General features: G+C 60.0%; 1 protein-coding gene across 1 annotated transcript in view; it reads left to right on the top strand.

The window, feature by feature from the left end:
• plxna3 (plexin A3) overlaps window positions 1-18440 on the top strand; it is a 196060-nt gene that overhangs the window by 50148 nt on the left and 127472 nt on the right. The window contains exons 7-9 of the mRNA XM_063035027.1: window positions 9760-9913; window positions 10672-10771; window positions 11429-11543. Coding sequence (XP_062891097.1) covers window positions 9760-9913; window positions 10672-10771; window positions 11429-11543 — 369 coding nt within the window. The remainder of the gene's footprint in view (window positions 1-9759; window positions 9914-10671; window positions 10772-11428; window positions 11544-18440) is intronic.

Genomic DNA, 18440 nt, shown 5'->3' with positions numbered 1-18440 from the left:
CAGTGAGGGGTGTGGGGTGTGTCGGTGTTACAGTGAGGGGTGTGGGGTGTGTCAGTGTTACAGTGAGGGGTGTGGGGTGTGTCAGTGTCACAGTGTGGGGTGTGGGGTGTGTCGGTGTTACAGTGAGGGGTGTGGGGTGTATCAGTGTCACAGTGAGGGGTGTGGGGTGTGTCAGTGTTACAGTGAGGGGTGAGGGGTGTGGGGTGTATCAGTGTCACAGTGAGGGGTGTGGGGTGTGTCAGTGTTACAGTGAGTGGTGAGGGGTGTGGGGTGTGTCAGTGTCACAGTGAGGGGTGTAGGGTGTGTCAGTGTTACAGTGAGGGGTGTGGGTGTGTCAGTGTCACAGTGAGGGGTGTGGGGTGTGTCAGTGTTACAGTGAGGGGTGAGGGTTGTGGGGTGTGTCAGTGTCTCAGTGAGTGGTGAGGGGTGTGTCGGTGGGGTGTGGGGTGTGTCAGTGTCACAGTGAGGGGTGAGGGGTGTGTCGGTGTCACAGTGAGGGGTGTGGGGTGTGTCAGTGTCACAGTGAGGGGTGAGGGGTGTGTCGGTGTCACAGTGTGGGGTGTGGGGTGTGTCCGTGTCACAGTGAGGGGTGTGGGGTGTGTCAGTGTTACAGTGAGTGGTGAGGGGTGTGTAGGTGTTACAGTGAGGGGTTTGGGGTGTGTCAGTGTCACAGTGAGGGGTGTGGGGTGTGGGGTGTGTCAGTGTCACAGTGAGGGGTGTGAGGGGTGTGGGGTGTTTCAGTGTTACAGTGAGGGGTTTGGGGTGTGTCAGTGTTACAGTGAGGGGTGAGGGGTGTGGGGTGTGTCGGTGTCACAGTGAGGGGTGTGGGGTGTGTCAGTGTTATAGTGAGGGGTGTGGGGTGTGTCAATCTCACAGTGGGGGTGTGAGGTGTGTCGGTTTTACGGTGGGAGGAGTCGGTTTTGGGGTCAGGAGTGTGGGGGGGTATCAGTGTTACAATTGGGGGGTGAGGAGTGTGGGGGGTGTCGGTGTTACATGGGGGTGATGGTTGTGGGAGGTGTTGGTGTTACGGTGGGGGTGAGGGTTGAGGGGGGTGTCAGTGTTGGTGTATTATGGTGGGGGGTGTCAGTGTTACGGTGGGAGTGAGGGTTGAGGGGGGTGTCGGTGTTAGGGTCAGGAGTGTGGAGGGTGTCGGTGTTACGGTGGGGGTGGGGGGTTTGGGGGGTGTTGGGGTATTACAGTGGAGGGAGTCGGTGTTACGGTGGGGGTGAGGGGTTGGGGGGTGTCAGTGGGGTATTACAGTGGGGGGTGTTGGTGTTACGGTGGGGGTGAGGGGTTGGGGGTTGTCAGTGGGGTATTACAGTGGTGGGTGTTGGTGTTACGGTGGGGGTGAGGGGTTTGGGGGGTGTCGGTGTTGGGGTCAGGAGTGTGGGGGGTGTTGGTGTTAAGATGGGGGTGAGGGGTTTAGGGATGTCAGTGTTGGGGTCAGGAGTGTGGGGGGTGTCAATGTTACGGTGGGGGGGTGAGGGTTGAGGGGGGTGTCAGTGTTGGGGTATTACAGTGGGAGGTGTTGGTGTTATGGTGGGGGTGAGGGTTTTGGGGGGTTTTGGTGTTGGGGTATTACAGTGGGGGGTGTTGGAGTTACGGTGGGGGGGTGGGGGGTGTAAGTGTTACGGTGGGGTGAGGGGTTTGGGGGGTGTCAGTGTTGGGGTATTACAGTGGGGGGTGTCAGTGTTACGGTGGGGGGTTGTGGGGGGTGTTGGTGTTACGGTGGGGGGTGACGGGTTTGGGGGGTGTCAGTGTTACGGTGGGGGGTGTGGGGGGTGTAAGTGTTACGGTGGGGTGAGTGGTTTGGGGGTGTCAGTGTTGGGGTATTACAGTGGGGGGTGTCAGTGTTATGGTGGGGGTGAGGGGTTTGGGGTGTGTCGGTGTTAGGGTCAGGAGTGTGGAGGGTGTCGGTGTTACGGTGGGGGTGGGGGGTTTGGGGGGTGTTGGGGTATTACAGTGGAGGGTGTCGGTGTTACGGTGGGGGTGAGGGGTTGGGGGGTGTCAGTGGGGTATTACAGTGGGGGGTGTTGGTGTTACGGTGGGGGTGAGGGGTTGGGGGTTGTCAGTGGGGTATTACGGTGGGGGGTGTTGGTGTTACGGTGGGGGTGAGGGGTTTGGGGGGTGTCGGTGTTGGGGTCAGGAGTGTGGGGGGTGTTGGTGTTATGGTAGGGGTGAGGGGTTTGGGGATGTCGGTGTTGGGGTCAGGAGTGTGGGGGGTGTCAATGTTACGGTGGGGGGGTGAGGGTTGAGGGGGGTGTCGGTGTTGGGGTATTACAGTGGGAGGTGTTGGTGTTACGGTGGGGGTGAGGGTTGAGGGGGGTGTCGATGTTGGGGTATTATTGTGGGGGGTGTCAGTGATATGGTGGGGGTGAGGGGTTGGGGGGTGTCGGTGTTACGGTTGTGGGGTGAGAGTTCTGGGGGCTGTCAGTGTTACGGTGGGGGGGTTGAAGGGGGGGTTGGTGTTACGGTGGGGGTGAGGAGTTTGCGGGGTGTCGGTGTTGGGGTATTACAGTGGGGGGTGTTGGTGTTACGGTGGGGGTGAGGGGTTTGGGGGCTGCCAGTGTTACGGTGGGGGTGAGGGGGTGTCGGTGTTACGGTAGGGGTGAGGGGTTTGGGGGGTGTCGGTGTTGGGGTATTACAGTGGGGGGTGTCAGTGTTACTGTGGGGGTTTGTGGGGGGTGTTGGTGTTACGGTGGGGGTGAGGGGTTTGGGGGGTGTTGGTGTTGGGGTCAGGAGTGTGGGGGGTGTTGGTGTTACGGTGGGGGTGAGGGGTTTGGGGGGTGTTGGTGTTGGGGTCAGGAGTGTGGGGGGTGTTGGTGTTACGGTGGGGGTGAGGGGTTTGGGGGGTGTCGGTGTTACGGTGGGGGTGAAGGTTGAGGGGGGTGTCAGTGTTGGGGTATTACAGTGGGAGGTGTTGGTGTTACAGTGGGGGTGAGGGTTGAGGGGGGTGTCAGTGTTGGTGTATTATGGTGGGGGGTGTCAGTGTTACGGTGGGGGTGAGGGTTGAGGGGGGTGTCGGTGTTAGGGTCAGGAGTGTGGGGAGGTGTCGGTGTTAGGGTGGGGGGTTGAGGCGGTGGGGGTGTGAGGGTTGAGGGGGGTGTCGGTGTTACGGTCGGGGTGAGGGTTTTGGGGGGTGTCAGTGTTGGGGTCAGGAGTGTGGGGGCTGTCGGTGTTACGGTGGGGGGGTGAGGGTTGAGGGGGTGTCGGTGTTGGGGTATTACAGTGGGAGGTGTTGGTGTTACGGTGGGGGTGAGGATTGAGGGGGTGTCAGTGTTGGTGTATTATGGTGGGTGGTGTCAGTGTTACGGTGGGGGTGAGGGTTGAGGGGGGTGTCGGTGTTAGGGTCAGGAGTGTGGGGAGGTGTCGGTGTTAGGGTGGGGGGTTGAGGCGGTGGGGGTGTGAGGGTTGAGGGGGGTGTCGGTGTTACGGTGGGGGTGAGGGGTTTGGGGGGTGTCAGTGTTGGGGTCAGGAGTGTGGGGGCTGTCGGTGTTACGGTGGGGGGGTGAGGGTTGAGGGGGGTGTCGGTGTTGGGGTATTACAGTGGGAGGTGTTGGTGTTACGGTGGGGGTGAGGATTGAGGGGGTGTCAGTGTTGGTGTATTATGGTGGGTGGTGTCAGTGTTACGGTGGGGGTGAGGGTTGAGGGGGTGTCAGTGTTGGTGTATTATGGTGGGGGGTGTCAGTGTTACGGTGGGGGTGAGGGTTGAGGGGGGTGTCGGTGTTGGGGTCAGGAGTGTGGGGAGGTGTCGGTGTTAGGGTGGGGGGTTGAGGGGGGTGGGGGTGTGAGGGTTGAGGGGGGTGTTAGTGTTATGGTGGGGGGTGAGCGGTTTGGGGGGTGTCAGTGTTATGTGGGGGGGTGAGGGTTGTGGGGGTGTCAGTGTTACGGTGGGGGTGAGGGGTTTGGGGGTGTCAGTGTTACGGTGGGTGTGAGGCGTTTGGGGGTGTCGGTGTTACGGTGGGGGTGAGGGGTTTGGGGGGTGTCAGTGTTGGGGTCAGGAGTGTGGGGGCTGTCGGTGTTACGGTGGGAGTGAAGGTTGAGGGGGGTGTCAGTGTTGGTGTATTATGGTGGGGGGTGTCAGTGTTATGGTGGGGGTGAGGGTTGAGGGGGGTGTTGGTGTTAGGGTCAGGAGTGTGGGGAGGTGTCGGTGTTACGGTGGGGGTGTGAGGGTTGAGGGGGGTGTCGGTGTTACGGTGGGGGTGAGGGGTTTGGGGGGTGTCAGTGTTGGGGTCAGGAGTGTGGGGGCTGTCGGTGTTACGGTGGGGGGGTGAGGGTTGAGGGGGGTGTCGGTGTTGGGGTATTACAGTGGGAGGTGTTGGTGTTACGGTGGGGGTGAGGATTGAGGGGGGTGTCAGTGTCGGTGTATTATGGTGGGTGGTGTCAGTGTTACGGTGCGGGTGAGGGTTGAGGGGGGTGTCGGTGTTGGGGTCAGGAGTGTGGGGAGGTGTCGGTGTTAGGGTGGGGGGTTGAGGGGGGTGGGGGTGTGAGGGTTGAGGGGGGTGTTGGTGTTACGGTGGGGGGTGAGTGGTTTGGGGGGTGTTGGTGTTACGTGGGGGGGTGAAGGTTGTGGGGGGTGTCAGTGTTACGGTGGGGGTGAGGGGTTTGGGGGTGTCGGTGTTGGGGTATTACAGTGGGAGGTGTTGGTGTTACGGTGGGGGGTGAGGGGTTTGGGGGGTGTCAGTGTTACGGTGGGGGTGAGGGGTTTGGGAGGTGTTGGTGTTGGGGTCAGGAGTGTGGGGGGTGTTGGTGTTACGGTGGGGGTGAGGGGTTTGGGGGTTGTCTGTGGGGTATTACAGTGGGGGCTGTCAGTGTTACGGTGGGGGTGAGGGGTTTGGGAGGTGTTGGTGTTGGGGTCAGGAGTGTGGGGGGTGTTGGTGTTACGGTGGGGGTGAGGGGTTTGGGGGTTGTCTGTGGGGTATTACAGTGGGGGCTGTCAGTGTTACGGTGGGGGTGGGGGGTTTGGGGGGTGTCGGTGTTACGGTGGGGGTGAGGGGTTTGAGGGGTGTCAGTGTTGGGGTCAGGAGTGTGGGGGCTGTTGGTGTTACGGTGGGGGTGAAGGTTGAGGGGGGTGTCAGTGTTGGTGTATTATGGTGGGGGGTGTCAGTGTTACGGTGGGGGTGAGGGTTGAGGGGGGTGTTGGTGTTAGGGTCAGGAGTGTGGGGAAGTGTCGGTGTTAGGGTGGGGGGTTGAGGCGGTGGGGGTGTGAGGGTTGAGGGGGGTGTCGGTGTTACGGTGGGGGTGAGGGGTTTGGGGGGTGTCAGTGTTGGGGTCAGCAGTGTGGGGGCTGTCGGTGTTACGGTGGGGGTGAAGGTTGAGGGGGGTGTCAATGTTACGGTGGGGGTGAAGGTTGAGGGGGGTGTCAGTGTTGGGGTATTACAGTGGGAGGTGTTGGTGTTACGGTGGGGGTGAGGGTTGAGGGGGGTGTCAGTGTTGGTGTATTATGGTGGGGGGTGTCAGTGTTACGGTGGGGGTGAGGGTTGAGGGGGGTGTCGGTGTTAGGGTCAGGAGTGTGGAGGGTGTCGGTGTTACGGTGGGGGTGGGGGGTTTGGGGGGTGTTGGGGTATTACAGTGGAGGGTGTCGGTGTTACAGTGGGGGTGAGGGGTTGGGGTGTCAGTGGGGTATTACAGTGGGGGGTGTTGGTGTTACGGTGGGGGTGAGGGGTTGGGGGTTGTCAGTGGGGTATTACAGTGGGGGGTGTTGGTGTTACGGTGGGGGTGAGGGGTGAGGGGTTTGGGGGGTGTCGGTGTTGGGGTCAGGAGTGTGGGGGGTGTTGGTGTTACGGTGGGGGTGTGGGGTTTGGGGATGTCGGTGTTGGGGTCAGGAGTGTGGGGTGTGCCAATGTTACGGTGGGGGGGTGAGGGTTGAGGGGGGTGTCGGTGTTGGGGTATTACAGTGGGAGGTGTTGGTGTTACGGTGGGGGTGAGGGTTGAGGGGGTGTCGATGTTGTGGTATTATTGTGGGGGGTGTCAGTGATGCGGTGGGGGTGAGGGGTTTGGGGGGTGTCGGTGTTACGGTGGGGGGGTTGAAGGGGGGGTTGGTGTTACGGTGGGGGTGTCGGTGTTGGGGTATTACAGTGAGGGGTGTTGGTGTTACGGTGGGGGTGAGGGGTTTGGGGGCTGCCAGTGTTACAGTGGGGGTGTGGGGGGTGTCGGTGTTACGGTGGGGGTGAGGGGTTTGGGGGGTGTCGGTGTTGGGGTATTACAGTGGGGGGTGTCAGTGTTACTGTGGGGGGTTGTGGGGGGTGTTGGTGTTACGGTGGGTGGGATGAGGGGTTTGGGGGGTGTCGGTGTTGGGGTATTACAGTGGGGGGTGTCAGTGTTACTGTGGGGGGTTGTGGGGGGTGTTGGTGTTACGGTGGGTGGGGTGAGGGGTTTGGGGGGTGTTGGTGTTACGGTGGGAGTGATGGGTTGGGGGTGTCGGTGTTGGGGTATTACAGTGGGGGATGTCGGTGTTACGGTGGGTGTGAGGCGTTTAGGGGGTGTTGGTGTTACGGTGGGGGTGAGGGGTTTGGGGGGTGTTGGTGTTGGGGTCAGGAGTGTGGGGGGTGTTGGTGTTACGGTGGGGGTGAGGGGTTTGGGGGTTGTCTGTGGGGTATTACAGTGGGGGCTGTCAGTGTTACGGTGGGGGTGAGGGGTTTGGGGGGTGTCGGTGTTACGGTGGGGGTGAGGGGTTTGGGGGGTGTCAGTGTTGGGGTCAGGAGTGTGGGGGCTGTCGGTGTTAAGGTGGGGGTGAAGGTTGAGGGGGGTGTCAATGTTACGGTGGGGGTGAAGGTTGAGGGGGGTGTCAGTGTTGGGGTATTGCAGTGGGAGGTGTTGGTGTTACGGTGGGGGTGAGGGTTGAGGGGGGTGTCAGTGTTGGTGTATTATGGTGGGGGGTGTCAGTGTTACGGCGGGAGTGAGGGTTGAGGGGGGTGTCGGTGTTAGGGTCAGGAGTGTGGGGAGGTGTCGGTGTTAGGGTGGGGGGTTGAGGGGGTGGGGGTGTGAGGGTTGAGGGGGGTGTCGGTGTTACGGTGGGGGTGAGGGGTTTGGGGGGTGTCAGTGTTGGGGTCAGGAGTGTGGGGGCTGTCGGTGTTACGGTGGGAGTGAAGGTTTAGGGGGGTGTCCGTGTTGGTGTATTATGGTGGGGGGTGTCAGTGTTACGGTGGGGGTGAGGGTTGAGGGGGGTGTCGATGTTGTGGTATTATTGTGGGGGGTGTCAGTGATACGGTGGGGGTGAGGGGTTTGGTGGGTGTCGGTGTTACGGTGGGGGGGTGAGAGTTCTGGGGGCTGTCAGTGTTACGGTGGGGGGGTTGAAGGGGGGGTTGGTGTTACAGTGGGGGTGTCGGTGTTGGGGTATTACAGTGAGGGGTGTTGGTGTTACGGTGGGGGTGAGGGGTTTGGGGGCTGCCAGTGTTACGGTGAGGGTGTGGGGGGTGTCGGTGTTACGGTGGGGGTGAGGGGTTTGGGGGGTGTCGGTGTTGGGGTATTACAGTGGGGGGTGTCAGTGTTACTGTGGGGGGTTGTGGGGGGTGTTGGTGTTACGGTGGGTGGGGTGAGGGGTTTGGGGGGTGTCAGTGTTACTGTGGGGGTGAGGGGTTTGGGGGGTGTTGGTGTTACGGTGGGAGTGATGGGTTGGGGGTGTCGGTGTTGGGGTATTACAGTGGGGGGTGTCGGTGTTACGGTGGGTGTGAGGCGTTTAGGGGGTGTTGGTGTTACGGTGGGGGTGAGGGGTTTGGGGGGTTTGGTGTTGGGGTCAGGAGTGTGGGGGGTGTTGGTGTTACGGTGGGGGTGAGGGGTTTGGGGGTTGTCTGTGGGGTATTGCAGTGGGGGCTGTCAGTGTTACGGTGGGGGTGAGGGGTTTGGGGGGTGTCGGTGTTACGGTGGGGGTGAGGGGTTTGGGGGTATCAGTGTTGGGGTCAGGAGTGTGGGGAGGTGTCGGTGTTAGGGTGGGGGTTGAGGGGGTGGGGGTGTTAGGGTTGAGGGGGGTGTCGGTTTTACGGTGGGGGTGAGGGGTTTGGGGGGTGTCAGTGTTGGGGTCAGGAGTGTGGGGGCTGTCGGTGTTACGGTGGGAGTGAAGGTTGAGGGGGGTGTCAGTGTTGATGTATTATGGTGGGGGGTGTCAGTGTTACGGTGGGGGTGAGGGTTGAGGGGGGTGTCGGTGTTAGGGTCAGGAGTGTGGGGAGGTGTCGGTGTTAGGGTGGGGGGTTGAGGGGGTGGGGGTGTGAGGGTTGAGGGGGGTGTCGGTGTTACGGTGGGGGTGAGGGGTTTGGGGGGTGTCAGTGTTGGGGTATTACAGTGGGGGTGTGTTGGTGTTACGGTGGGGGTGAGGGGTTTGGGGGCTGTTGGTGTTGGGGTATTACAGTGGGGGGTGTCGGTGTTACGGTGGGGCGTGAGGGGTTGGGGGTGTTGGTTTACAGTGGGGGTGAGGGGTTTGGGGGGAGTCAGTGTTACAGTGGGGGTGAGGGGCTTGGGGGGTGTCAGTGTTGTATTACAGTGGGGGGTGTTGGTGATATGGTGGGGGTGAGGGGTTTGGGCGGTGTCGGTGTTGGGGTCAGGAGTGTGGGGAGGTGTCGGTGTTACGGTAGGGGGTGAGTGTTGAGGGGGGTGTCAGTGTTGGGGTATTACAGTGGGGGGTGTCAGTGTTACGGTGGGGGGGTGAGGGTTTGGGGGGTGTCAGTGTTACGGTGGGGGGGTGAGGGTTTGGGGGGTGTCGGTGTTACGGTGGGGGGGTTTGGGGGTGTCGGTGTTACGGTGAGGGGTTTGGGGGATGTCAGGAGTGTGGGGGGTGTCGGTGTTGGGGTATTACAGTGGGGGGTGTCAGTGTTACGGTGGGGGGTTGTGGGGGGTGTTGGTGTTACGGTGGGGGGGTGAGGGATTTGGGGGGTGTTGGTGTTATGGTGGGGGTGAGGGGTTTGGGGGTGTTGGTGTTACGGTGGGGGGGTGAGGGTTTGGGGGGTGTTGGTGTTACGGTGGGGGGGTTTGGGGGTGTCGGTGTTACGGTGAGGGGTTTGGGGGATGTCAGGAGTGTGGGGGGTGTCGGTGTTGGGGTATTACAGTGGGGGGTGTCAGTGTTACGGTGGGGGGTTGTGGGGGGTGTTGGTGTTACGGTGGGGGGGTGAGGGATTTGGGGGGTGTTGGTGTTATGGTGGGGGTGAGGGGTTTGGGGGTGTTGGTGTTACGGTGGGGGGGTGAGGGGTTTGGGGGGTGTTGGTGTTACGGTGGGGGATGTGGGGTGTGTTGGTGTTACGGTGGGGGTGAGGGGTTTGGGGGGGTGTTGGTGTTACGGTGGGGGTGAGGGGTTTGGGGGGTGTCAGTGTTACGGTGGGGGTGAGGGGTTTGGGGGGTGTTGGTGTTACGGTGGGGGATGTGGGGTGTGTTGGTGTTACGGTGGGGGTGAGGGGTTTGGGGGGGTGTTGGTGTTACGGTGGGGGTGAGGGGTTTGGGGGGTGTCAGTGTTACGGTGGGGGTGAGGGGTTTGGGGGGGTGTCGGTGTTACGGTGGGGGGTGAGGGGTTTGGGGGGTGTCAGTGTTACGGTGGGGGGTGAGGGTTTGGGGGCTGTCGGTGTTACGGTGGGGGGTGAGGGGTTTGGGGGGTTGTCAGTGTTACGGTGGGGGGGTGTCGGTGTTATGGTGGGGGGTGAGGGGTTTGGGGGGTTGTCAGTGTTACGGTGGGGGGGTGTCGGTGTTACGGTGGGGGGTTTGGGGGTGTCGGTGTTGGGGTCAGGAGACCTGCAGTGGGTGTACAGTTGGTCTAACTTTGTGTGATTCCTCTGTCAGCTGATTCTCCGTGCTCGGAATGTTCCGGATCTCTCTGGAGGCGTGACTTGCTCCTTTGAGGACGTGTCTGAGAGTGAGGCCGTGATCGAGGGAGCCGAAATTCACTGCGTGTCCCCCTCCCTTAAGCAGATACCACTCATCACCAACGGTTACGGTGAGGAGTGTAACACAGCAGGAGGGGCAGTAAGGAAGGATCTCCCCTCTGGGGGAGGGGCAGCAAGGAGGGATCTCCCTTCTGGGGGAGGGGCAGTGAGGAGGGATCTCCTCTGTGGGAGGGGCAGTGAGGAGGGATCTCCCCTCTGTGGGAGGGGCAGCGAGGAGGGATCTCCCTTCTGGGGGAGGGGCAGCAAGGAGGGATCTCCTCAGTGGGAGGGCAGTGAGGAGGGATCTCTTCTGTGGGAGGGACAACATGGAGGGATCTCTCCTCTCTGTGGGAGGGATCTCCTCTGTGGGGGCAGTAAGGAGGGATCTCCCCTCTGGGGGAGGGGCAGCGAGGAGGGATCTCCCTTCTGGGGGAGGGGCAGTGAGGAGGGATCTCCTCTGTGGGAGGAGCAGCGAGGAGGGATCTCCCCTCTGTGGGAGGGGCAGCGAGGAGGGATCTCCCTTCTGGGGGAGGGGCAGCAAGGAGGGATCTCCTCAGTGGGAGGGCAGTGAGGAGGGATCTCTTCTGTGGGAGGGACAACATGGAGGGATCTCTCCTCTCTGTGGGAGGGATCTCCTCTGTGGGGGCAGCGAGAGGGGATCTCCCCTCTGGGGGAGAGGCAGTGAGGCGGGATCTCTCTTCAGGAGGGGCATTGATGAGGGATCTCCTCTCTGTGGGAGGGGCAGTGAAGAGGGATCTCCCCTCTGTGGGAGGGGCAGTGAAGAGGGATCTCCATCACTAACACCACCCCCTCGCCGTCTGTCTTCCAGGGGACAAGCGTGTGATCAAACTCCACCTCAAGTCCAAGGAGACCAACAAGCTGTTTGCCGTCACCTACTTTGTCTTTTACAACTGTAGTGTGCATCGTTCGTGAGTAAATCCCCCTCTTCCTCCGCACTGCGTGTTCAAGTTCCCCCCGGAGCCGTGCTTGGGGAGATTTCCCCTGTGTCCCCATCTCTGTCGGTCGCTGGAGCTTGGTGTCCTGACAGCAGTGTGCTGGGAGACTGTATCACACCGTCTCCCCGTCTGGACTGGGCACGCCCGGCTCCCTCCATATCGCCTCGCAGGACTGCTCAACCCCTCCGCCCATCTACCTGGAACACTCGACCTCCGCCCCGTCTCCTGGGAACGCCCGCCCACACCGCCCCGTCTCCTGGGAACACCGGTCCATCGCCCTGCCTCCTGGGAGTGTTCGACCCCCTTCCCAGGACCGATTGGCTCCCTCCGTTCCATCTTCTGGGACCACTCGGCCCCTCCATACTGTCCCATTGGGTCTCTGTTCTATCCTCAGGACCAGAGGTTTTGGGGTTTGTTCCTGCAGGGATCTTATTTTCTCAATCCACACTCTTCCCCCCCCCCTGCCCCCACACCCACCCTGACCCACTCCCACTCTCCCCGGACCACCCCTCACTCCTGTCCCGGCCCTGGATCAGTGAACAGCCGCCCCGGTAGATCTGGCTCGTGGGTGGGGGAGCCGAGTCGGCCCCTCCCGTGTCTGACAGCCCCTCTCTCTCTCTCCCCCCACAGCTGCCTGTCGTGCGTCGGGGGTCCATACCCCTGTTACTGGTGCAAGTATCGGCACGTCTGCACGCACGACCCCGCCGACTGCTCCTTCCAGGAGGGCAGGGTCAACGCCACCGAGGTACGCGGGGTGCAAGCGGCGGGGGCGAGGGAGAAGGGTCGAATGTGGAGTGGGGGAGGGACTGCGCACGGTCTGCGCTGGGGGTGCGTAAGGCTGGGCAGGTCGCACTGACACAGACTCTCAGACACACACCTCCCCTCGAACACCCTCCCCCAGTCACTTATCGTCCTCTAGCCCCGGCACCCCAGGGTCACACTGTGCAAGCACTCCCCTGTTGGGATGGACACACACTCTCACACACACTCACACACTCTCACTCACACACACACACTCACACACACACACTCACACATTCACACTCACTCACATTCACACTCACTCACACACTCTCACACACACACTCTCACTCACACACACACATTCACACTCACACACATTCACACTCACTCACACACTCTCACACACACACATTCACATTCACACTCACTCACACACTCTCACACACACACACATTCACAGTCACTCACACACACACACACACACACACCCGCACAGTCTCTCTCTCTCTCTGTCTCTCTCTCTCTCTCTCTCTCTCTCTCTCTCTCTCTCTCTCTCACACACTCACACGCTCTCCTCCAGGGCAGAGAGAATCCGAGAGCCCTGGTGGGAATGCCAGCGTTCCCTGGGGCACGGACTATATTTACCAAGCCTGGGAATACCATTGATCCTCACCTCCTGGTCTGCACCGCATCCCTGCGGACAGACTCGGTCTCTTTTGTCTGGGGAACGTCTGCTGATAGATCTGGTTTCCAGGAAGCCCCTGTCACTATCGATTGTCCACAGCAAAGTGAGAGGCGTAATTAATTAGCGGAGAGACCTCTGCACTGGAGCAGGGCAGGACAGAGCGTTCACATGAGCCGAGCCTGGTGGCCGTGGTCAACCGCAGGTTTCTTCTTGCAAAGATGCGTTTGCTGCAGATTTACCACTTCACAAGAAACGCAGGGGCAATAACGCAGTCTGTTGAGGCCCTCCGCTGGTCTGGGTCGACCATGGATGTTACATGGCAGCTGTCAATGTGATACACAAGCCCGGACAGTACGATACGGAGAGCAAGCTGTTGCCCGCGTAGCTGACTCCCCCTCTCCACGCAAAGGAACGGCAGGGATCGATACAGCTCGGCACCAGCAGCGTCGCAGGAGTTGCCAGCCGGCATTCAACTCCGGGATTCCGGGATTCACTCCGGAAGCCTTCCCCATGAGTGGGTACAGCCGCAGGGCAGCGGAGGTTTGAGATCAGAGTTTGCCTTCGCCCAGGAGAGCTGCCAACCACGACTGATGAGCCCGGAGCGACTGGGTTTAAGGCACCAGCAACCTGTCTTTTCCCCTTCTCCTCTCGTAGAAACGGTTCCCCCAGGCTTAGTGGCTGAACTTGGTTGTCAGGCTGATTCAAACGCATGCTTTTGGGAGCTTTTAATAGGTAGTGGGACCCCTAATCCCCAATCCTACCCCTGACGACAACAACCTTGAGGAACGAACAGAGTCGAATAGAATCTAAATTAAAATGTTCCTATCCCTCCCATGACTGACAATTCATCCCCACTGGTCCTGGGACACAGTGGATATCGCGTGCTCCCTCTCCCTGGTTACCCGGACACGGGATCTGCCCCTGGATCATCGCTCGGCCGTTTGTTGGTGTGGCGCTTTCCACTGCCTGGTTCTAGGACCCACAGGTCGGGGCGAACTTTACCAGCCCCAAGCGCACGTTTGCTTGGGCATTGTCCTCCCACCTTCGCCCCGACCATCTCTGAACCAGATGACCACAAATGGCAGGGTGGGGGCTAAAATACAACCAAGAGGCGAGGAGCAACACCCCCACCCCCGACCCCCTGAAGATGTGCGACCAGGGTCTGCGGATTCACAAAGTCCACGTACATCTGGTGCACGACAGGTAGCTGGGAGATCCGTGAACCAACCGAGCAGCTTGATATGGGACTTTGCCGTAGGCAGCAGCCTCCACTCCAGGTCCAAGGTACAAGGGAAGACACCCTCTTGAAAGAACTTGTCCCTCAAGCCCGGCTCGCAGCGGCTGTGCTGACACTCTGTTTGCTCTCCACATCTGTCAGTCACTCCCGGGGTCAGACACAGAGTGAATCTCCCTCCACACCGTCCCATCACACACTCCCGGGGTCAGACACAGAGTGAATCTCCCTCCACACCGTCCCATCACACACTCCCGGGGTCAGACACAGAGTGAATCTCCCTCCACACCGTCCCATCACACACTCCCGGTGTGAGACACAGAGTGAATCTCCCTCCACACCGTCCCATCACACACTCCCGGGGTCAGACACAGAGTGAATCTCCCTCCACACCGTCCCATCACACACTCCCGGTGTGAGACACAGAGTGAATCTCTCTCCACACCGTCCCATCAGACACTCCCGGGGTCAGACACAGAGTGAAGCTCCCTCCATAAAGTCCTATCACACACTCCCGGGGTCAGATACAGAGTGAATCTCCCTCCACACCGTCCCGTCACACACTCCCGGGGTCAGACACAGAGTGAATCTCCCTCCACACCGTCCCATCACACACTCCCGGGGTCAGATACAGAGTGAATCTCCCTCCACACCGTCCCATCACACACTCCCGGGGTCAGATACAGAGTGAATCTCCCTCCACACTGTCCCATCACACACTCCCGGAGTCAGACACAGAGAGGAGCTGTGCTGACTGAGCTGGGAGAAATCGAAGGTAAACTACTGGATAAAGTTCGTGGAATACTTTGGAGGTGGCTCTAAAAGTCTCTTGGATAACTGAGTGAGTGACGGCGTTGGTGTGGAAGCTCGCTGTGGAGTTTTACTGCCAGTTTGGACTGAGTTTGTCGGTGGCTGCTTACTGCGTAGCTCCCAGCTGCGGCCGCTGGCAACTCGCCAGGAAGCTGGTTTCGCTCCAAAACCGGAGGCAAAGCCGTCGTTTTCCCCCCATTGACATCGGGGCAACGTTCCTCCTCCATTGTTTTCCTGATTTTTCGTCCGGTGCCGGTGCCGGAGCATCTGGAAGGACGTTTCGGCCTCTCCCGGCCTGGGTCTCTGCAAGTCCGACGGAGCCTTTCCTGGCGCCGAGCCAGCGAGGAACTGTCGACTGCAAACTTTCCCGGCCAGTTACTCGTTTCGCTCCGGGACTTCTAATCGACAGCGCTGTAGGATTCTTGGACTGGAAAGAGCGCCAGCATGCCGGACCGGTCTCCAGGGAGTCGCGGGCCTTCGGGGAGTTACGCAAGGGCGGCTGCCTCCCCGGCCTCGGACAACGCCCTGTTTCGGTCGGTGAAGGTGGAACGTGGGGTGCAATGTATTTTGCGCCCTGGAATGACACTAGAAAAGTGTACGGAGGCAATGGAGGACCTTGTGGGGAAAGGTAGTATTCTGGCCACCGAGAAGGAGTTCGGAAAGGCGGTGTTCTATCTGGTGAATGAAGAGCTAGTGCACCGGGCCCTAAGCAGGGGAGTCACGGTGGACAACATCTTTTTACCTATGGAGCTGGTGACGGCCCCCACGCAACGTATCGTGCTTGGGCATGTTAAGCCTTTCATTCCAAATGAGGACTTGCTTCCCCCACTGGCCCGTTTAGGGCAAGTAAGGTCGGAGATTACTGCCATCTGACACAAATTTAAGAGACGCACCCTCCGCACCGTAATCTCTTTCCGGCGTCAGGTTTTCATGCAGCTGGAGAGGGAGGACGATGTTGAGGGCCGCTTTACTGTCCGGCACGAGGGAGTAGATTATCAGGTGTACTGGAGCTCCGAGCGCCCACGGTGCCATGCGTGCAGGGAGGTGGGGCACTTTCGGAGGGACTGTCCTGCCGCCCGGAACCCGAGGGAGCCCACTTCGGGCACCAGTGCCGCAGCTACCTCTGCCCCTGATCCTACTCCTGCGCCTGCATCTGACCCTGCCCCCGCCCGTGATCCTGCCCCGGCCCCTCACCCTGCCCCTACCCCTACCCCTGTCCCTACTTCTACGGTTGGGTCGGTCCCTGCTCCTCTCCCTGTAGTTCAGGTGGGGGACGGGGTGGAGTCTGTGCGGAGTAAGAAGGCAAAGGGGAAATCCAAACATAGTAAGAAGCGGGCCTTTGAGGCCGCAGAGCTCACACCCATTTCGTCTGAAGTGGAGCGTGGGGCTCGGGGAGGTGCGCAAGCAGACGGGGCGATGGAAACAGAAGGCGCCGCCCCATCGGTGAAGCCTGCACCTGTGTGCTCCTCCAGCGTGAAGAGGAGAAGGGAACGTTCCCGCAAGAGGGCAGGGGATGTAGATGCGGGGGAGTCCCAGGAAGGGGTGGGAATCCGGGTAGGGGTTGGTTCTAAACCTGAGTCCTCAGATGTAGCCACCAGTCCTGGGGTAGATGGTGTGGTTGTGCAAAAAGCTTGTGATAGGCCTGTTTGCACAAACGAGGCAGCCCTGGAGGCCTCCACCCAGGACCTACAAGTCAGCGCCTCTCTGGAGGCCAGTGTACCGAATAGTGTAAGAGGAGACGAGGCAAAGCTCTCTCATTCTCAGCACCAGGCGGCTTATGAATCCCTTGGACCAAAGGTGCCGGGTTCCCCTCTATGCCTGCCCCCTAGGGAGGACGATATTCTGTGCACATCGACCCCAGCAATAAATGACTTGCAGGGAGTCCCTGGGGATTGTTTCTCCACTGTCGCAAATGTGGATGAGGCTGATGCGATGGTGGAGAAGGCAGGTAAGAGCGAGGTGCCCGCTGCGCGGTGTGGGTCGCAGGCGCAGCCATCTATTGGAACATGCGGGGAGGCCGATGGGGATTCTGTCTGCAGTGACGGGTTGGAGGGGGACTCTTTCGATAGTGAAACAATGGACTTCCTTACCCCTCCTGAGAAATCCCCATTGATACCTGTAGAGGAAATTAAGCATTTCATTCTCACCTCTGAGGGTGCCAAGCACCGGCCTCAGCTAGCCTCGCTTCGCTGGCCCAGCATGCCGAGGCTGGTGAGGTCCCTGCGAGTCATCCTCAGACGAAAGGGAAAGGGAAAGAGGAATGCGGTGGTGGGGAACGACAGACGGCAACTAAAATCTTTCCTGGATGACCTAGTAAGGGACATCAGAGGGAGAAGCAGCCTCGCTCCTACGGGGGATGGTGGGTCACAGGGTGTTGCTGGTACCGCTCGAGCCCGGAAAGCAAAAGGTATCCTTGCTTTCTTTCCGGACAGTGTGGTGGAAGGCGCCTCCGCTCTCACCGAAATGGGCGCAGCTGCTGAGACCTAGTGTGCTCCCGCCATGAAGCTTACCATAGCTAGTCTCAATGTAAACGGCAGCAGGGGTCCTCTTCGCAGGCATAACAATCTCTCAGTCCTCAGGGATGGGCGGTATACGGTGAGTTTCCTGCAGGAAACCCATACCATCCCTGGGGACGAGTCTGCTTGGCTCCTGGAGTGGCAGGGCGGGGTCTACATGAGCCACCTCAGCTCCATTTCTAGCGGGGTGGCGATCCTGTTGGCCCCGACCTTCCAGCCAGTAATTGAAAGGGTCCAAGACGTTGTGCCCGGCCGTCTGCTCCACCTGGTTGTGCGCCTGGATGGCGTACCATTGCATTTTATCAATGTGTACGCTCCCAGGCGCGGTGTGATGCAGACGCGCCTATTCTGTCAGCTGTCCACCCTGCTGAGCTCCATCGATCCTGGGGACTGCGTCATCCTCGGGGGAGATTTCAATTGTACCCTCGAGGCGGAGGACCGTTCGGGCCTCCAACGCGACCCAGCATCAGCAAAAAAGTTAAAGGAGCTAGTCGGCTCCTTTGACTTGGTGGACAGCTGGCGGAATTTTCACCCCAATTCTAGCGCCTTCTCGAGAAGGTCTAGAGAAGGAGGTTCCAGGATAGACCGCATTTACATCTCTCGGGCCTACGCCTCCCGCGTGTCGGCGTCCTCCATGCGGCCGGTGTCGTGCTCGGATCATCACCTTGTGTGGATGGAATTTATTCCACTACACCCTCGGGTGGGATCCGGGTATTGGCATTTTAACAACCGGCTGCTGGAGGACAGCCATTTCCGGGATTCGTTCCGAGCGTTCTGGGTCTCCTGGAAGGAGAGGCGGAGAGAGTTCTGCTCCCTACGGCTATGGTGGGATGTGGGCAAAGCCCACATCCGGTTTTTATGTCGGGAGTACACTAGGGGGTCGACCAAAGGGCGGGGCTCTGAGATTGAGCGGCTTGAGAGAGCGTTGCTTGACCTGGAGTCCCGCCTCAGTCCGACCACTGGAGACCAGCAGCTGTGGCAGGAATACCAGGAGAAGAAGGACGCACTAAGGGACTTGCAGCTTCAGCAGTCCCGAGGTGCGTACGTGAGGTCACGGATCCAAATGCTGCAGGATTTGGACCGTGGCTCACCCTTCTTCTACTCGTTGGAGAGGTGGCGGGGAGTTCAAAAGCAGCTAGTGGAATTGCTGGCTGCCGATGGCTCCTCCATCACGGACCCTGATGGAATTAACAACGAGGTCCGTTCATTCTATCGGTCCTTATTCTCGCCTGATCCGTCAAATGCGGAGGCGTGCAATGAGGTCTGGAAGGATTTGCTTAAGGTCAGTCCAGAGGATGCAGTGCGTCTGGATGCCCCCCTGACTCGGGAGGAGCTGTCCACTGCCCTTCGGCAACTCCGGAGGGGCAAGTCCCCTGGTTTGGATGGACTGAGTGTTGAGTTTTATCAGGCTTTTTGGGATGTCCTGGGGGATGATTACAGCCTTGTCCTAGGGGAGAGCATAGCCACCGGAGAAATGCCCCTCTCATGGCGAAGAGCTGTTGTGGTCCTACTGCCCAAGAAGGGAGACCTCCGCCTGCTAAAGAACTGGCGGCCGGTCTCCCTCTTGTGCGCGGACTACAAGATCTTCGCCCGGGCAATGGCCAACCGTCTGGGTTCGGTAATTGGACAGGTGGTCCATCCTGACCAATCTTA

Source organism: Mobula hypostoma, chromosome 28 (genome assembly GCF_963921235.1).
Source record: "Mobula hypostoma chromosome 28, sMobHyp1.1, whole genome shotgun sequence".
Classification (NCBI taxonomy): domain Eukaryota; kingdom Metazoa; phylum Chordata; class Chondrichthyes; order Myliobatiformes; family Myliobatidae; genus Mobula; species Mobula hypostoma.
The sequence above is the reverse complement of the archived record's forward strand: the minus strand, read 5'-3'. Positions and strand labels throughout refer to the sequence as shown.